A 17,064-nucleotide genomic window follows, 5' to 3' on the forward strand; every position below is an offset into this window, starting at 1 on the left:
CTGTATGTATGAAGACGTGTTTAAGAATGGGTTCAGACGTCAGACAGAGACTATAAACTGATCATATGAATACCACCGTGCAATGAGAAAATTGAAAAACATGTGCTCTACGTATCTCTTACAGTACAGACAGATAGATACATAGATCAATTTCGTTTCCTCCAGTTGATGAAGATACATTGATATGAGATATTACGGTGTTCTACAAATGTATATATATATATATATAATTATATAACAGCTGATGTATGGTATGTACAGGCAGTTTCACCTCGTTATCAAATAATGTTTCTTAACAGGTTTTTCAACATTTGAAAAGTTTTACATACACGTAGCATTATATTTGTCCATAGATTGTATTCAATTGCCATAGTACTTTCTGTACTTTTCTGCAAAAAGGACAGAAAGGTATCGTCATCATCGTTACAGATACTAGAAAAAGTTGTCACATCTATTAAATCAATAATAGACTCAACAAGAATATTTCTTTGTTGTTGAGTCTTTTTACAATACATAAACACATGTTTGATAATATCAAAACCAAATGTGCTGCATAAACATTCATCAGATTGTATACTGTAGGCGCTAAGACATAATAAATATGCTAAATCATAGAGGTGTCCCGGTCTTTCAATTGTTAGTAACCAAAGTCTGTATACCTTAGGTGATCGTATAAGAGAGTATCGTTTTATGTTTTCTCTTGAATGATTCTCTGCATGAATTACGTTATGGTCACATACGCTTATTTGTTCTTTAACTCGACTCGCGCGCCCATGCATGTTTTTGGGGGAAATGAGAATAGGTGGTACATGTGTTTATATCATTATTGAGTTCATACTTGTTTACAAGTGAAAGCATGTGGTATACGGGTGCCATTTTACATTTATCATCTTTTTCTTTAATTGTATCGAGGTCATAAAGAGTGCATACTCTGTAATTGGCACATTGTCTTACCTTTGGAAGCGCTTATACCAGAAAGAATGCTTTTTTTGTCATTAAAAAATATGTTGATTTTGAAATGCAAGACAAAAAAGATATGTTATCAATCTATTTGGGGGCTGAAACAAAATTTACTCACAATCTGGATCAACACATCTGGGAAACAATCATACTCCAATTCGCCTCGTATCCGTACAAACAAAAGCATCTTTTGATATATAACTTTTAATGAATATCTGACTTCGTTTAAGTATCTGAATTTGATCAACTGTGTGTAAATGTAAATATGTTTAGCCTCTTTTATAGTGTTAACCGCGTGTAATTGAATATATTTTCATTGTAATCTTCGGAATGACATCTGGAGGAAATCGCATCTCTCTCTCCAGTAAGTTTGAGGATAACAGTGTGACAAGTTATGGTGTCTTAGTTATTTGAATTGGGTATAAGGAAAAGTTATTGAAAATAATGATAGGTAGAAAACCATTCTGTCAAATGTAGGAAACTATAGAATGTCATTAGTTTGATATTTAAAACGCCACACGTTTGTACAGTTGACGCAATTATAACCTTATCTTTATCCTTCTTAATACAATTCAAGAAGAAGCATGATTGCAATTATATAACATGAAATGAAAAAAATAGTCTAATGACATTGAAGTACTTGGAGCTATTACAAATAGCGGTTAGACATTGGAAAATAACATGTACACACTTACATGGGTAATAACTGATGTATTTGTTCTTGCCCTTGTTTTCCTCCAGCTGGGAGTCGTTGTAAGTTCGGGAGAAGGTGTTGGACAGCTTCTGCGATAAATGAGGAACAATGGGTTATTTTACTAAATATTGGTTATATACTAATGTTCATGAAGGAGGGTTGACAATCAGTTGGAGGCAGATATATGCGCATATATTACACGGATCTTTACGTGATCATCGATGAAGGTTAGAAAGCAGAATGCGATCATCATGAAAATGTATTTTTTAGCCCGAGCCAGATTTCGAGCCACATGATAACTAAATATAGAATAATGATAACTGCAAAATGTGTATTGTGAAACAGCATATATTTTATAAATTGTTGATCACATTCCTTAATGTTGATTGTCACCTGAAACTCTGCCTGGAATCCACCGGCAGGCACCTGCAGCTCCATAATCCTCTCCCCCAGCTGATCTACAGACACCACCGTTACTGCAGGAGCACTCGCTATGTTGTAGTAGGTGGCATTGTGGTCCTCCGCAATGTCGTCAACATCGGTCTCCTCCACGACACCGTTATGCGCTGGGTTGTCAAGTCCTTTGTCAGACACGTGATCTATCATATGATGAATAGATCCATGTTGTCGACATTGCATGGCAATACATTTTCATTGACATGCAGTAAATCTATACAGGTAGGGCACCATGGCGTGTGTGCCTTAGCGACCTGAGACTTGTTTAAACTATATATGTCCTTTCTAAAAAAATATTTCCCTTATAAAAAATTCAACAATTCCCCAGACGATTTGGGTGTTACTGCTACGAACCTTTGTGAATTTGCAACATGTCTGTGTGATTATCAGGCTGCCTCAGACTCTTCCGCCTTCTGCTCAAGAAAATACAATTTAATTCTCTGCACATGCAGATCACATTAAAATAGGATTTGTATTTGATGTGTGTACCAAACATTGTTATATCTAGATATAATTATACAAGTATATTGTTAATTTGCTCTCTATGAAACAGTTTTAAATGGATAAAGTGGTTTGTAAACCAGTAGAAATGTAAACAGGTTTGTCATTGCAGGATTATGTACTTTGACCTCTGTTCAGAACGTCCATATATCCTGTCACGTTCTTTATGCTATGCTATAGAACGTTATATGCATTTGAGGGAGATTAAACAGAAATTCAGCTTATAATATATCGCATGGCCATGGGCATTCAAACCGTTGCAGAGTTGGTAAGAACAAGTCATGTCATTAGTTTCAGTTGTAATGTAATGTCGATGAAAACTAAGCGGATATACGAATTTTTGAAAAGCATGACACGTTTTGGTTTACTTTCTGAGAAGTTGTAGGTCTTCAGTCCTTTTGTCACCTAACACATTCGGAATCACCCCCTGCGTTATAATTTGTTGAAAATACAAGTTGGTCATACTTCTACTTCATTTTGTACTTATTTACTCCACATACTGCATGATGTGTGTGGGGGGGTGTTCATTACCTGAGGAGGACAACAACGACAACAACGATGGCCACTACAGCGAGGACAGCAACAATAGACCCTGCTATGGCGCTCGCATTATTTACAGGTGAAATGGCAATTGCTAAGAACAGAGAAATATATATGTGTGATATGAAAATAAGTCACTGTACCAAATGTTAGCATGTATGTTTTCACTACTGTATTTAATAATCTGTTATGTTCCAGGAACATTACACATGGTATAACCATGCTCTCTTTTACAACAGTGATGCCTGTCAAACAAACATATGTATCATAAGCATGTGTTGATGAATCGCTATCAAGCAGTGATGATACCGTGTGTTCGAATCACTGTCAGATATCGGTGATACCAAGAGTTCACGAAAATCTTAGCGTTGCTGCCCCATCGGTTGCATCTCTCGCAAATACATGGAATGTCAATTGTACACATTAACAAACACTGGAACATATAGTAAATGCCGAAATAGGGAATTGCATAGTACATCATTTGATCATTGATTCATTCAGTTTGGAAATGTCCTCAACATGACTACCACAAAACGTTTTGAAAGCTCTACAGAAGCCTTGAATGTTGTAACCTTTCTTGAGTGTTGACCATGGGAAAGTTGAAGGCATCCCTCTTGTCTTATAGTGGTTAGTTTTTTGTTATTCTGAATCTGTATGCATATATCTAACCGGTGGGTAAAACTCTCAGTTGAAGGAAATCGGAACAGAAAGGAAGCACAGTTACTATTTTCTGTTACTACATATAAAGTACACGCGTCATGCTTAGTATACAGATATGCATATATACATATATACTTTCCTTTCTAGCCATCACAGGAAAATGCACATGAAGAAATGCATGTGATGTTTTTTTTGTTATTAACAGTATAGTAAAAATACGTTTAGATTACATTTTTGGAAACTCTGTATCGTGTGTATGTCATATATTATTGATTACCTTGTTTACAGTGATGGTCAGTCCATCCGTCAATGCATCCACTCGGGCAGGTACCGTTGACATGGTGACAGGTCTTGAAATCACGACACTGTCCACATTTTCCTGTACAGTTGGCACCATATGTTTCAGGACTACAAACTGTAACAAATACACATCGGGTCTTCGTGTTAGGGTATCCTACTTCAGTTGATGGGTGTATAGTGGTTATGATTGGATTACAGACATTTCATGTGTACCACAGTAATTTACATTACATACATGCACACTCCATATGTTTTTCGTCAAAACAAAGAGTGAGATTTAATAGTAACTTAATTTATTAATTACCCCCACAGCCAGCACTGTATTCCAGCCCTTGGACGCATGCTGTGGTCAGATAAAAGTATATGTCTTCTCCAACGTGTATGATCACTATTGGTCAATTCTGAAATGCTTATCGTACCTGACGGTAATATGATAGTAAATGATAAGACAACTAACCTACAATACAATCAATATTCTTCCATCCGGGTCTGCAGCCATTTTCACACTGCCCGGTCACGTGATTACAGGAAGAGGTTCCATTACAATTTCTGGAGGAACACTGGTGAGCACAGCCAACTCCGTAGGAATCCACACATTCTGAAATAAGGATATGAATAGCATGCAATGTAAGTAGCTAATATTTGCCTGTGTCATGTGGAACAAATCGTTTATACTGTTTTCAACATGTACTGTTTTGTTTGGTAAAATGTTTATCAGACATAATTACATATTAACTTGGTCACAGTAACGAAAATGTTCTGAATAATACTTCTAATTTTTGAAAATCAATCCTTTCATCGCCATCCATATCTCAATTAGCATTCTAACAGTGGTGATTACAGACATGGGAATTGAATAAAAGCAGTATGCATTTCAACCTTGTTGATAGAAATGTTCATTTATAATTACTACAATATGTAATGTAAATACGAGACACATTCATCTTCTCTATTCCTATAAAAGTATCTTGTGATATGTGTCTCAAATATAAGTGCATGTGTCTCAGATCGTGGATAGAATACCGATTAAGGTCAGTACTATCATATTCATTTTCTATCACGTTCTCAGTTTTTCAGCCACATAAGGCATGGACACGTTTTCTGATGTCTCTTTCCGAATTTAGCAAAATGCATTCCTTTTTAATCATATCAACTATGATACTATGCATCTGATTATGTCTGGTTAATATTGTGAGGGCATATCCATTTTCACTTACAACGCAATGCCTCTGTATTCTTCACAATATCAGGCCATTTGAATAGAGCTGCGTGCGAAATGCTTATTTATTTAAAAGACATGTTCATGTTTGATAGTTGTTGTTTTGTTCACCATCAGCTTTGGAATAGTTCACTAAATTTGTTCGGCCGGCCGCACTTACGTGTTTTACTACTTTGTAGGAAATTGGGTGCACTCTCCTCTTACCCTGCGTACAGTCTGTACCAGCCCATCCAGCTTTACAGCCCCCAAGACACTTCCCAGTCACGTGGTTACAACTAGAGTTGGCGCTCTTGCAGTTTCTGCTTGAGCAAGTCTGCGTGCAGTTTGTGCCATAACTGCCACCATCACAAGCTAGAATCATGAAATTGATACGTTCCTCTGTAGTAAACGAAAACTATAAACTAAACACAATCGTGAGCGAGTGACGGAGTATGTTTTTTTACGCCGCTTCTTGAAGAATTTCAGCAATATCACTGCGAGGGAATCCAGAAATGAGATTCACACATTGTACCCATGTCGGGAATCGAACTCGGGACTTCGGCGTGACGAACGAACGCTTTAACCACTAGTATACCCGACCGCCCCTTTAAATACAATAGTACAATGACCTTTTATGAGATGAAATTTTATAACTATTTTTTTCATAACAGATAGGGGTAGCACTCTGGTGCTTTGTGGCGGGGTTCTTGTGGGCTACACTGCTAGTAACAAATTAACTTGCTTCCAAATTAATACTCGTGCTTAAGGCTACCTGCTTTTCAGCGGGAACCTTTCCGGCGTTACCTGCTTCTCAGTGGGAACCTTGTCTTTCCCGACTTTTCAGCCGGGGAATCGTAAAATAACATACGTTGGGGCAAACAATTGCCACGTATATGGGCCCGGCGGCGGAAGTCGTCTTGTCAAGTGGTAGCTGACAGTTGGGTCCGCGGCGGGAGCCGCATAATGGTTTTGCTAATGGGGCCAGGCAGTGGGATCTGCTTTGGCCGGCTACCTGGGGCCGGGCAGCGGTAGTCTGACTTAGGCCAGCAGCGTGGAGCTGCTTTTGGCAGCGTGGGAGTTGCCAAGCAATGGTAGCGTTTAAATATGCTACCGTGGGGGCCGGACAGCGGTAGCAGTCTCAGGCCAGCAGCGCTAGCTGCAATCGCCGTTGGCCACGCGCGTGGCCATGGCAACGGTAGCATTTTGGTATACACAATTAGCAGCTAAGTAGCACACTAGTACCTGCACACCCTCGGCCATTTAACCCAATCTCATCTTCTGTTTTTATTATAGGCACGGGCATCCACGGCTCGGTGGCCCGTGCCTCTCCTTGGCATATCACGGGATAATTACATTTAGTACTAACTACTAAATGACTTTATCACGCGTATCCAAACCATGGGCTAATTACGTGTGTAACCCAATCACCCCTCGTAACTCAATCACCCCCGGGCCACCACTCGGCACCGTGCCCGGGGAATAATCCCGCGCAAGCATCATCCCACCCTTTGTTAGTCCGTCATTCGCGAACAGCCCTTCTCCAAGTACACACGTGTGTCACTGTATCTAATCGCCTTCCCACCCACCCACCCAGCTTGCCACTCATTTTATTTCTTTTTCAGCCTGACGTGTCCTCTTCACCTGGAATGCTAATCACTTCTTTTCTTCAGCATTTATCCTATTCCAGGTAACAGCAGAGCGGATTGTATATATGTAAATAAACCTGTACATATGTAAAATTGGTTTTCAGGGCCCTTGTATATATGTACATACTTCTAAACGATTCTGATATATGTAAATAAACATGACTTCTTAATAGCTGTATATGTGTATATATGCAATACCTGTCTCAACAATAAACTACGTCAAGGTGTGCGGGGTTCTTGTGGGCTACACTGCAAGTAACAAATTAACTTGCTTCCAAATTAATATTAAACATGCATGGGCGCGCGAGTCGAGTTAAAGAACAAATAAGCGTATGTGACCATAACGTAATTCATGCAGAGAATCATTCAAGAGAAAACATAAAACGATACTCTCTTATACGATCACCTAAGGTATACAGACTTTGGTTACTAACAATTGAAAGACCGGGACACCTCTATGATTTAGCATATTTATTATGTCTTAGTGTTGATGAATCGCTATCAAGCAGTGATGATACCGTGTGTTCGAATCACTGTCAGATATCGGTGATACCAAGAGTTCACGAAAATCTTAGCGTTGCTGCCCCATCGGTTGCATCTCTCGCAAATACATGGAATGTCAATTGTACACATTAACAAACACTGGAACATATAGTAAATGCCGAAATAGGGAATTGCATAGTACATCATTTGATCATTGATTCATTCAGTTTGGAAATGTCCTCAACATGACTACCACAAAACGTTTTGAAAGCTCTACAGAAGCCTTGAATGTTGTAACCTTTCTTGAGTGTTGACCATGGGAAAGTTGAAGGCATCCCTCTTGTCTTATAGTGGATAGTTTTTTGTTATTCTGAATCTGTATGCATATATCTAACCGGTGGGTAAAACTCTCAGTTGAAGGAAATCGGAACAGAAAGGAAGCACAGTTACTATTTTCTGTTACTACATATAAAGTACACGCGTCATGCTTAGTATACAGATATGCATATATACATATATACTTTCCTTTCTAGCCATCACAGGAAAATGCACATGAAGAAATGCATGTGATGTTTTTTTTGTTATTAACAGTATAGTAAAAATACGTTTAGATTACATTTTTGGAAACTCTGTATCGTGTGTATGTCATATATTATTGATTACCTTGTTTACAGTGATGGTCAGTCCATCCGTCAATGCATCCACTCGGGCAGGTACCGTTGACATGGTGACAGGTCTTGAAATCACGACACTGTCCACATTTTCCTGTACAGTTGGCACCATATGTTTCAGGACTACAAACTGTAACAAATACACATCGGGTCTTCGTGTTAGGGTATCCTACTTCAGTTGATGGGTGTATAGTGGTTATGATTGGATTACAGACATTTCATGTGTACCACAGTAATTTACATTACATACATGCACACTCCATATGTTTTTCGTCAAAACAAAGAGTGAGATTTAATAGTAACTTAATTTATTAATTACCCCCACAGCCAGCACTGTATTCCAGCCCTTGGACGCATGCTGTGGTCAGATAAAAGTATATGTCTTCTCCAACGTGTATGATCACTATTGGTCAATTCTGAAATGCTTATCGTACCTGACGGTAATATGATAGTAAATGATAAGACAACTAACCTACAATACAATCAATATTCTTCCATCCGGGTCTGCAGCCATTTTCACACTGCCCGGTCACGTGATTACAGGAAGAGGTTCCATTACAATTTCTGGAGGAACACTGGTGAGCACAGCCAACTCCGTAGGAATCCACACATTCTGAAATAAGGATATGAATAGCATGCAATGTAAGTAGCTAATATTTGCCTGTGTCATGTGGAACAAATCGTTTATACTGTTTTCAACATGTACTGTTTTGTTTGGTAAAATGTTTATCAGACATAATTACATATTAACTTGGTCACAGTAACGAAAATGTTCTGAATAATACTTCTAATTTTTGAAAATCAATCCTTTCATCGCCATCCATATCTCAATTAGCATTCTAACAGTGGTGATTACAGACATGGGAATTGAATAAAAGCAGTATGCATTTCAACCTTGTTGATAGAAATGTTCATTTATAATTACTACAATATGTAATGTAAATACGAGACACATTCATCTTCTCTATTCCTATAAAAGTATCTTGTGATATGTGTCTCAAATATAAGTGCATGTGTCTCAGATCGTGGATAGAATACCGATTAAGGTCAGTACTATCATATTCATTTTCTATCACGTTCTCAGTTTTTCAGCCACATAAGGCATGGACACGTTTTCTGATGTCTCTTTCCGAATTTAGCAAAATGCATTCCTTTTTAATCATATCAACTATGATACTATGCATCTGATTATGTCTGGTTAATATTGTGAGGGCATATCCATTTTCACTTACAACGCAATGCCTCTGTATTCTTCACAATATCAGGCCATTTGAATAGAGCTGCGTGCGAAATGCTTATTTATTTAAAAGACATGTTCATGTTTGATAGTTGTTGTTTTGTTCACCATCAGCTTTGGAATAGTTCACTAAATTTGTTCGGCCGGCCGCACTTACGTGTTTTACTACTTTGTAGGAAATTGGGTGCACTCTCCTCTTACCCTGCGTACAGTCTGTACCAGCCCATCCAGCTTTACAGCCCCCAAGACACTTCCCAGTCACGTGGTTACAACTAGAGTTGGCGCTCTTGCAGTTTCTGCTTGAGCAAGTCTGCGTGCAGTTTGTGCCATAACTGCCACCATCACAAGCTAGAATCATGAAATTGATACGTTCCTCTGTAGTAAACGAAAACTATAAACTAAACACAATCGTGAGCGAGTGACGGAGTATGTTTTTTTACGCCGCTTCTTGAAGAATTTCAGCAATATCACTGCGAGGGAATCCAGAAATGAGATTCACACATTGTACCCATGTCGGGAATCGAACTCGGGACTTCGGCGTGACGAACGAACGCTTTAACCACTAGTATACCCGACCGCCCCTTTAAATACAATAGTACAATGACCTTTTATGAGATGAAATTTTATAACTATTTTTTTCATAACAGATAGGGGTAGCACTCTGGTGCTTTGTGGCGGGGTTCTTGTGGGCTACACTGCTAGTAACAAATTAACTTGCTTCCAAATTAATACTCGTGCTTAAGGCTACCTGCTTTTCAGCGGGAACCTTTCCGGCGTTACCTGCTTCTCAGTGGGAACCTTGTCTTTCCCGACTTTTCAGCCGGGGAATCGTAAAATAACATACGTTGGGGCAAACAATTGCCACGTATATGGGCCCGGCGGCGGAAGTCGTCTTGTCAAGTGGTAGCTGACAGTTGGGTCCGCGGCGGGAGCCGCATAATGGTTTTGCTAATGGGGCCAGGCAGTGGGATCTGCTTTGGCCGGCTACCTGGGGCCGGGCAGCGGTAGTCTGACTTAGGCCAGCAGCGTGGAGCTGCTTTTGGCAGCGTGGGAGTTGCCAAGCAATGGTAGCGTTTAAATATGCTACCGTGGGGGCCGGACAGCGGTAGCAGTCTCAGGCCAGCAGCGCTAGCTGCAATCGCCGTTGGCCACGCGCGTGGCCATGGCAACGGTAGCATTTTGGTATACACAATTAGCAGCTAAGTAGCACACTAGTACCTGCACACCCTCGGCCATTTAACCCAATCTCATCTTCTGTTTTTATTATAGGCACGGGCATCCACGGCTCGGTGGCCCGTGCCTCTCCTTGGCATATCACGGGATAATTACATTTAGTACTAACTACTAAATGACTTTATCACGCGTATCCAAACCATGGGCTAATTACGTGTGTAACCCAATCACCCCTCGTAACTCAATCACCCCCGGGCCACCACTCGGCACCGTGCCCGGGGAATAATCCCGCGCAAGCATCATCCCACCCTTTGTTAGTCCGTCATTCGCGAACAGCCCTTCTCCAAGTACACACGTGTGTCACTGTATCTAATCGCCTTCCCACCCACCCACCCAGCTTGCCACTCATTTTATTTCTTTTTCAGCCTGACGTGTCCTCTTCACCTGGAATGCTAATCACTTCTTTTCTTCAGCATTTATCCTATTCCAGGTAACAGCAGAGCGGATTGTATATATGTAAATAAACCTGTACATATGTAAAATTGGTTTTCAGGGCCCTTGTATATATGTACATACTTCTAAACGATTCTGATATATGTAAATAAACATGACTTCTTAATAGCTGTATATGTGTATATATGCAATACCTGTCTCAACAATAAACTACGTCAAGGTGTGCGGGGTTCTTGTGGGCTACACTGCAAGTAACAAATTAACTTGCTTCCAAATTAATACTCGTGCTTAAGGCTACCTGCTTTTCAGCGGGAACCTTTCCGGGGTTACCTGCTTCTCAGTGGGAACCTTGTCTTTCCCGACTTTTCAGCCGGGGAATCGTAAAATAACATACGTTGGGGCAAACAATTGCCACGTATATGGGCCCAGCGGCGGAAGTCGTCTTGTCAAGCGGTAGCTGACAGTTGGGTCCGCGACGGGAGCCGCATAATGGTTTTGCTAATGGGGCCAGGCAGTGGGATCTGCTTTGGCCGGCTACCTGGGGCCGGGCAGCGGTAGTCTGACTTAGGCCAGCAGCGTGGAGCTGCTTTTGGCAGCGTGGGAGTTGCCAAGCAATGGTAGCGTTTAAATATGCTACCGTGGGGGCCGGACAGCGGTAGCAGTCTCAGGCCAGCAGCGCTAGCTGCAATCGCCGTTGGCCACGCGCGTGGCCATGGCAACGGTAGCATTTTGGTATACACAATTAGCAGCTAAGTAGCCCACTAGTACCTGCACACCCTCGGCCATTTAACCCAATCTCATCTTCTGTTTTTATTATAGGCACGGGCATCCACGGCTCGGTGGCCCGTGCCTCTCCTTGGCATATCACGGGATAAACCGTTTGAAAGGAATGAATAAAGAAGCCATAGTTATTTGACATCCGTTTTTCAGCAACAAACCTGTGTCACACTTGTCCATATTCCATCCAGGACGACATACTCCACTCGGACAGACGCCGTTCACGGAGTTGCATGGCTTCCCTTCACAGTTGCAGTAGTTGCTACAGTTTGTACCGAAAGTACCAGGACCACACACTTAAACCATAGACATAAATACTTTTAAACATGGCTCAAGCACATACCATCATGCATGTGCATATAAGAAGCTAACTGCTTACGAACATATTCATATTTCTGATTTGAGAGACTGAATTCTTTAATCGCATAAAGACATCTCAAGTAGCATTCTGACAGTGATAAATAAGGACATGGGAATTGAATAAAAGCAGTATGCATTCCAACCTATTTGAGAAAAGTGTCCATCTATTGTTACTACAATGTATTATTTAAAAGCGAGACACATTCATCTTCAGAATTCCTATAAAAGAATCTTGTGATAGTGTGTCTCAGACATAAGTGCATGTGTTTCAGATCGTGGATAGAATACCGATTAAGGTCAGTACTATCATATTCATTTTTATCATGTTCTCAGTTGTTCAGCCACATAAGGCATGAACTCGTTTTCTGATGTATCTTTCCGAATGTAGCAAAATGCATTCCTTTTTAATCATATCAACACTGATACTATGTACCTGATTATATCAGGTAAATAATGTGAGGGCATATCCATTTTCACTTACAATGCAATGCCTCCGCTTCTTCTCAATATCAGGCCATTTGAAAAGAGCCACGTGCGAAATGCTTATTTATTTAAAAGACATGTTCATGTTTGATAGTTGTTGTTTTGTTCACCATCAGCTTTTTGATGTTCATCTATAGTTACTACAATGTATTATTTAAGAGCGAGACACATTCATCTTCTAAATTCCTATAAAAGAATCTTGTGTGTTTCAAATATAAGTGCATGTGTTTCAGATCGTCGATAGAGTACCGATTGAGGTCAATACTGTCATATTCATTTTTATCAAGGTCTTTTTTGTCAGCTATATAAGGTAAGAGAAGATCTGGCGGATATCTGTTTGTCGTTTGTATAATGTCATGCCAGAAAATAATGTAAAACTCCCCACCGTTAACCTCAACTTCACAGAAATCCATGATGGGAATTTTAAAATCACCATCGTTGTTGGCAGTGGTGGTGTACAGGACCAGATAACGCCCTTTAACAGAACATGGGACCGTCAAAACATCAGGTATGCCTGTTCCGTCTCTATTACTTGTAACGTTGTAGCAGTTGACTCCATCAGTAGAGGAGTTGTCAGTATCAGCGATGTAGATCTTGATACCATTCCGACGAACTTTATCTGTTAAACGTGAAACAGCAGGATTATAATTATTGCGTTGTAACAGGTTTCGGGTCTTAGTAATTTTGTCTTCTTTTGTAAACATTACCTTCAGCCTTAGGAACGTGTTAGTTTATATCTGAGAAGTAATATTAATATGTACTCTTTATCATGGCTCGAGGTAAAAATAGCGACAAACCATAACCAAAGTTTTTATGATATGGGAACACGACAACAGTATGTTTATCAAAGGGATACAGTGAATTGTTAAAACCAGTTGAATTGGCAGGTTGTTATTTGCATTAAACATCTAATTGAAATAAAATATATTTTCTAAGAATATCATCGTGAGCGTGTTAAAACCCTATGTGTGTGATAAGTATTATAAGTTTCTTATAGTAAAGTTGTTGCAAAAATATGATCAGAAACTGTTTGTTTGTTATCATAACGCATTCGAATGCGAGGTCATACCTCCCTCTCGCATCAAATAGACTGCATTACAATTACAACCTCATGTTCTTACTTGACGGATTAAAACAAGATTTCCTTACAGTTATGATTTAACTCACAAACAATTTTTTGTTTATGGTGTCCTTGCACACGCGTGCACGTCCATTCAAGTCAAACATTGCCGTCAACGGCGTATCCAATGTCACGACAGCTTGTCAACAATCATTTGGTCCGCGCAATGCTCTCCTTCCCATGTAACGATCCAATTAGAGGTTTATTGCAAATTATCAAGTACCCATAGTTGCAGTAAAACGGAATTTGAATGTGAATGTCAACATTGAACATAATCACTGTAGAACAAACATTTTGGCATTCAGGAGTGACGATGGAGACAGGTACTACAAGATGTGTACACCTTTTGATCTGACACATGTTCGCAGCAACGGGGTGTCAAATGAATGCTGAATGCGAGCTTGTGGTACGGTTGTTGTATAAACTATCAATGCAAGATGATAACCAGTCTCGATTATTCTTCGAAACAGTTTCCGCTTGGCATAAAAGACAATGTAGCTGTGGAAATTAGATGAATGGATCACTGAAAATCAGTGATTAAACCAGGTGTTTGCGACAAGAGCTATGTCCTGCCTTACTGGTGGCACCCGTCATTCACACAATTCGCATAAAAACGTGAGTTGCCTGACACTGCATAACAAGGTTTGGGTGTGTTCAGCAAGATCACGTAACATTTATGTTTGACGTCGAACACGTCGTCCACTTTCCTCAAATAGATCAATGAGTTTCTTTTCCAGGGATGTGGAAGCTAATGCAACACTTCCTAAGTATTGTTCTGCAGAAAAGTTTGTAAACCTGGCATAAAATCGTCGACGAATGGGCATTAAATGACGATGAACATGATGTTCCATATAGGAACATTCAATCTTAAAAATGACACGCAAAGGATTAATTCATGTTACTCACAGTTAGTTCTGAAGTAGATGATGACGTCATGTATCAGTGTTTTCTGTCCTAGGTCCACCCTCCACCAGGCAGATCTTATACTGGCATCATTATAAGCTGACAGAATACATCTGGTTTCATTGCCCCCTCTCGTGTCCCCGTTGACGGCATTTGATGACGGCAAAGTGTATCCATCGGATGATGTTGTTGTTTTGTTGAGGGCAATATTTTCTGTGATATTAAGAAGAAATATTTTCAAATCGCATCAAGGCACACGACAGTACGTGATATTTACGACATTCACTTATAGAAATAGTTTATTATCAAACAGAAGGATATACGTTTTACACGTTTATACGTTTTTGTCTTAAAACGTATCAGTCACATAAACATTAGTTTTTCAGTATTTACAAAAGATCGGTCTTGTGATGTTAACTGACAAGTTAATATCAACTGGATTTATTACTTTGAATGAACATGCCATTACTGGGATAGGCTACCTATTTGACACGTTAGCCCTAGTCATCCCTGCTAACTATGTAGAGGTTGACAACCCGAAGTAGGCTTACAATCGTAACATGTATGGTGCTAGCAAACATAAATTGTCATAAATTCAATACAGGAATCAAATTATCATGCGTGCCTTTCTGACAAGTCGGACCGGACCATCCATTGGAACAATGTGGAGGTTGACAACCGGAAGTAGGGTCACACTTGGCCAGGGGACAGTGACACTGGTAGCTGCACATGTCGCCGTATTGACGTGCAGGGCAGGTGCCTGTAAGAGAACGTTTTTATACATGATCTACATGATGTATAGACAGTGACACTCCACCGGTGACTATACCTACCATACACATAGATTATAAAACTATATGGTCAGGAAATCAATGTGTAATTGAAATGCATGAGGTGATCTAAATATCTGAAACTGAAGATGAACTTCAAAGCAAAGAGTCCGCAGGGAAATCTACAACTTATGTAGTGATGTCTCAACCCACATGGACATACCAGGTACCCAACATGTGCTCTCACGTTACAATAACGGTGATACCAAATACCCAACACGTACCCTCGCGTTTCAATTGTGGTGATGCCAAATACCAACCACATACCCTCGCGTTACAATAGTGGTGATGCTAAATACCAAACACGTACCCTCACGTTACAATAGTGGTGATACCAAATACCAGACATGCACCCACACGTTACAAGAGTAGTGATGCCAAATACCAAACGCGAACCCCTCACGTTACAATAGTGGTGATGCCAAATATCAAACACGTACCCACATATTGCAAATGTGATGATGCAAAATACCAAGGACGTACCCTAACGTTACAATAGTGGCGATGCCAAATACCTAACACGTACCATTATGTTACTAGAGTAGTGATGCCAAATACCCAACAAGCACCCTCATGTTACAACAACAGTGATGCCAATTATCAAACACGTACCCTCACGTTACAATAGTGGTGATGCCAAATATCAAACACGCACCCACAGGTAACAAGAGTAGTGATGCCAAATACTAAACGCGAACACCTCGCGTTACAATAGCGGTGATGCCAAATATCAAACACGTAACCTCACGTTACAAGAGTAGGGATGCCAAATACCTAACACGTTACAATAGTGATAATGCCAAATACCTAACAAGTACACTTATGTTACAATAGGGTGGATGCCAAATACCTAACACATACCCTCACGTTACAATGCCCAACATACACCTCGCTTGATGCGAGGACTGGGTGAGTATCCCGAAGTCCCGGGTTCTATGCCCACATGGTTACAGTTTGTGAATCCAACTTCAATTGTCCTGTCGTGAAATCATGGCTGATATCCCTACTAGTTACGTATTCATGCATAATGTCGTAGTGAAACAACTTCCCCACTTGGTCCTACGTAGAGTAAATCATGTAAACAATGTAATACAGAAATGTTGTTAATGGACGTTACTTTGTGACAGCTTCATATGCATCAACACAAAATTTACATTTACAAATGGTCCCAAAGATGTTTCAACCGACTTACATGTACCCTCACGTTATTGGCGTGCCTATATAAGGTGTCCGTTCTATATTTTAACGAAAGTAGTAACAGAACCTGACTTGTATGCTGAGAGAAATAGATCAGTTGGGCGAGGGGCACAATTAGTATCCGCGGTGAAATCTACCACTAATGTAGTGTTGTCTAAACCCACATGAACATACCAGGTACCCAACACGTATTCTTACAATAGTGGACATGCCAAATACCAAACAGGTACCCTCACGTTACAATAGGGGTGCTGCCAATTATCAAACACGTACCCTCACGTTACAATAGGGGTGATGCCAAATACCAAACACGTACCCTCACGTTACAATAGGGGTGATGCCAAATACCAAACACGTACCCTCACGTTACGATTGTGGGGATGCCAATTATCATACACGTACCCTCACGTTACCGACTTACA

General features: G+C 40.2%; 1 protein-coding gene across 1 annotated transcript in view; it reads right to left on the bottom strand.

The window, feature by feature from the left end:
* The window catches only part of LOC139478366 (uncharacterized), a 64,715-nt gene that overhangs the window by 8,509 nt on the left and 39,142 nt on the right, over window positions 1-17,064 (bottom strand). The window contains exons 10-16 of the mRNA XM_071260804.1: window positions 9,548-9,694; window positions 5,535-5,681; window positions 4,569-4,709; window positions 3,143-3,245; window positions 2,465-2,520; window positions 2,048-2,253; window positions 1,656-1,743 (exon numbers count right to left, since the gene is read on the bottom strand). Coding sequence (XP_071116905.1) covers window positions 1,656-1,743; window positions 2,048-2,253; window positions 2,465-2,520; window positions 3,143-3,245; window positions 4,569-4,709; window positions 5,535-5,681; window positions 9,548-9,694 — 888 coding nt within the window. The remainder of the gene's footprint in view (window positions 1-1,655; window positions 1,744-2,047; window positions 2,254-2,464; window positions 2,521-3,142; window positions 3,246-4,568; window positions 4,710-5,534; window positions 5,682-9,547; window positions 9,695-17,064) is intronic.

Source organism: Haliotis cracherodii, unplaced genomic scaffold (assembly GCF_022045235.1).
Source record: "Haliotis cracherodii isolate W230 unplaced genomic scaffold, xgHalCrac1.p SCAF_4, whole genome shotgun sequence".
NCBI classification, from domain to species: domain Eukaryota; kingdom Metazoa; phylum Mollusca; class Gastropoda; order Lepetellida; family Haliotidae; genus Haliotis; species Haliotis cracherodii.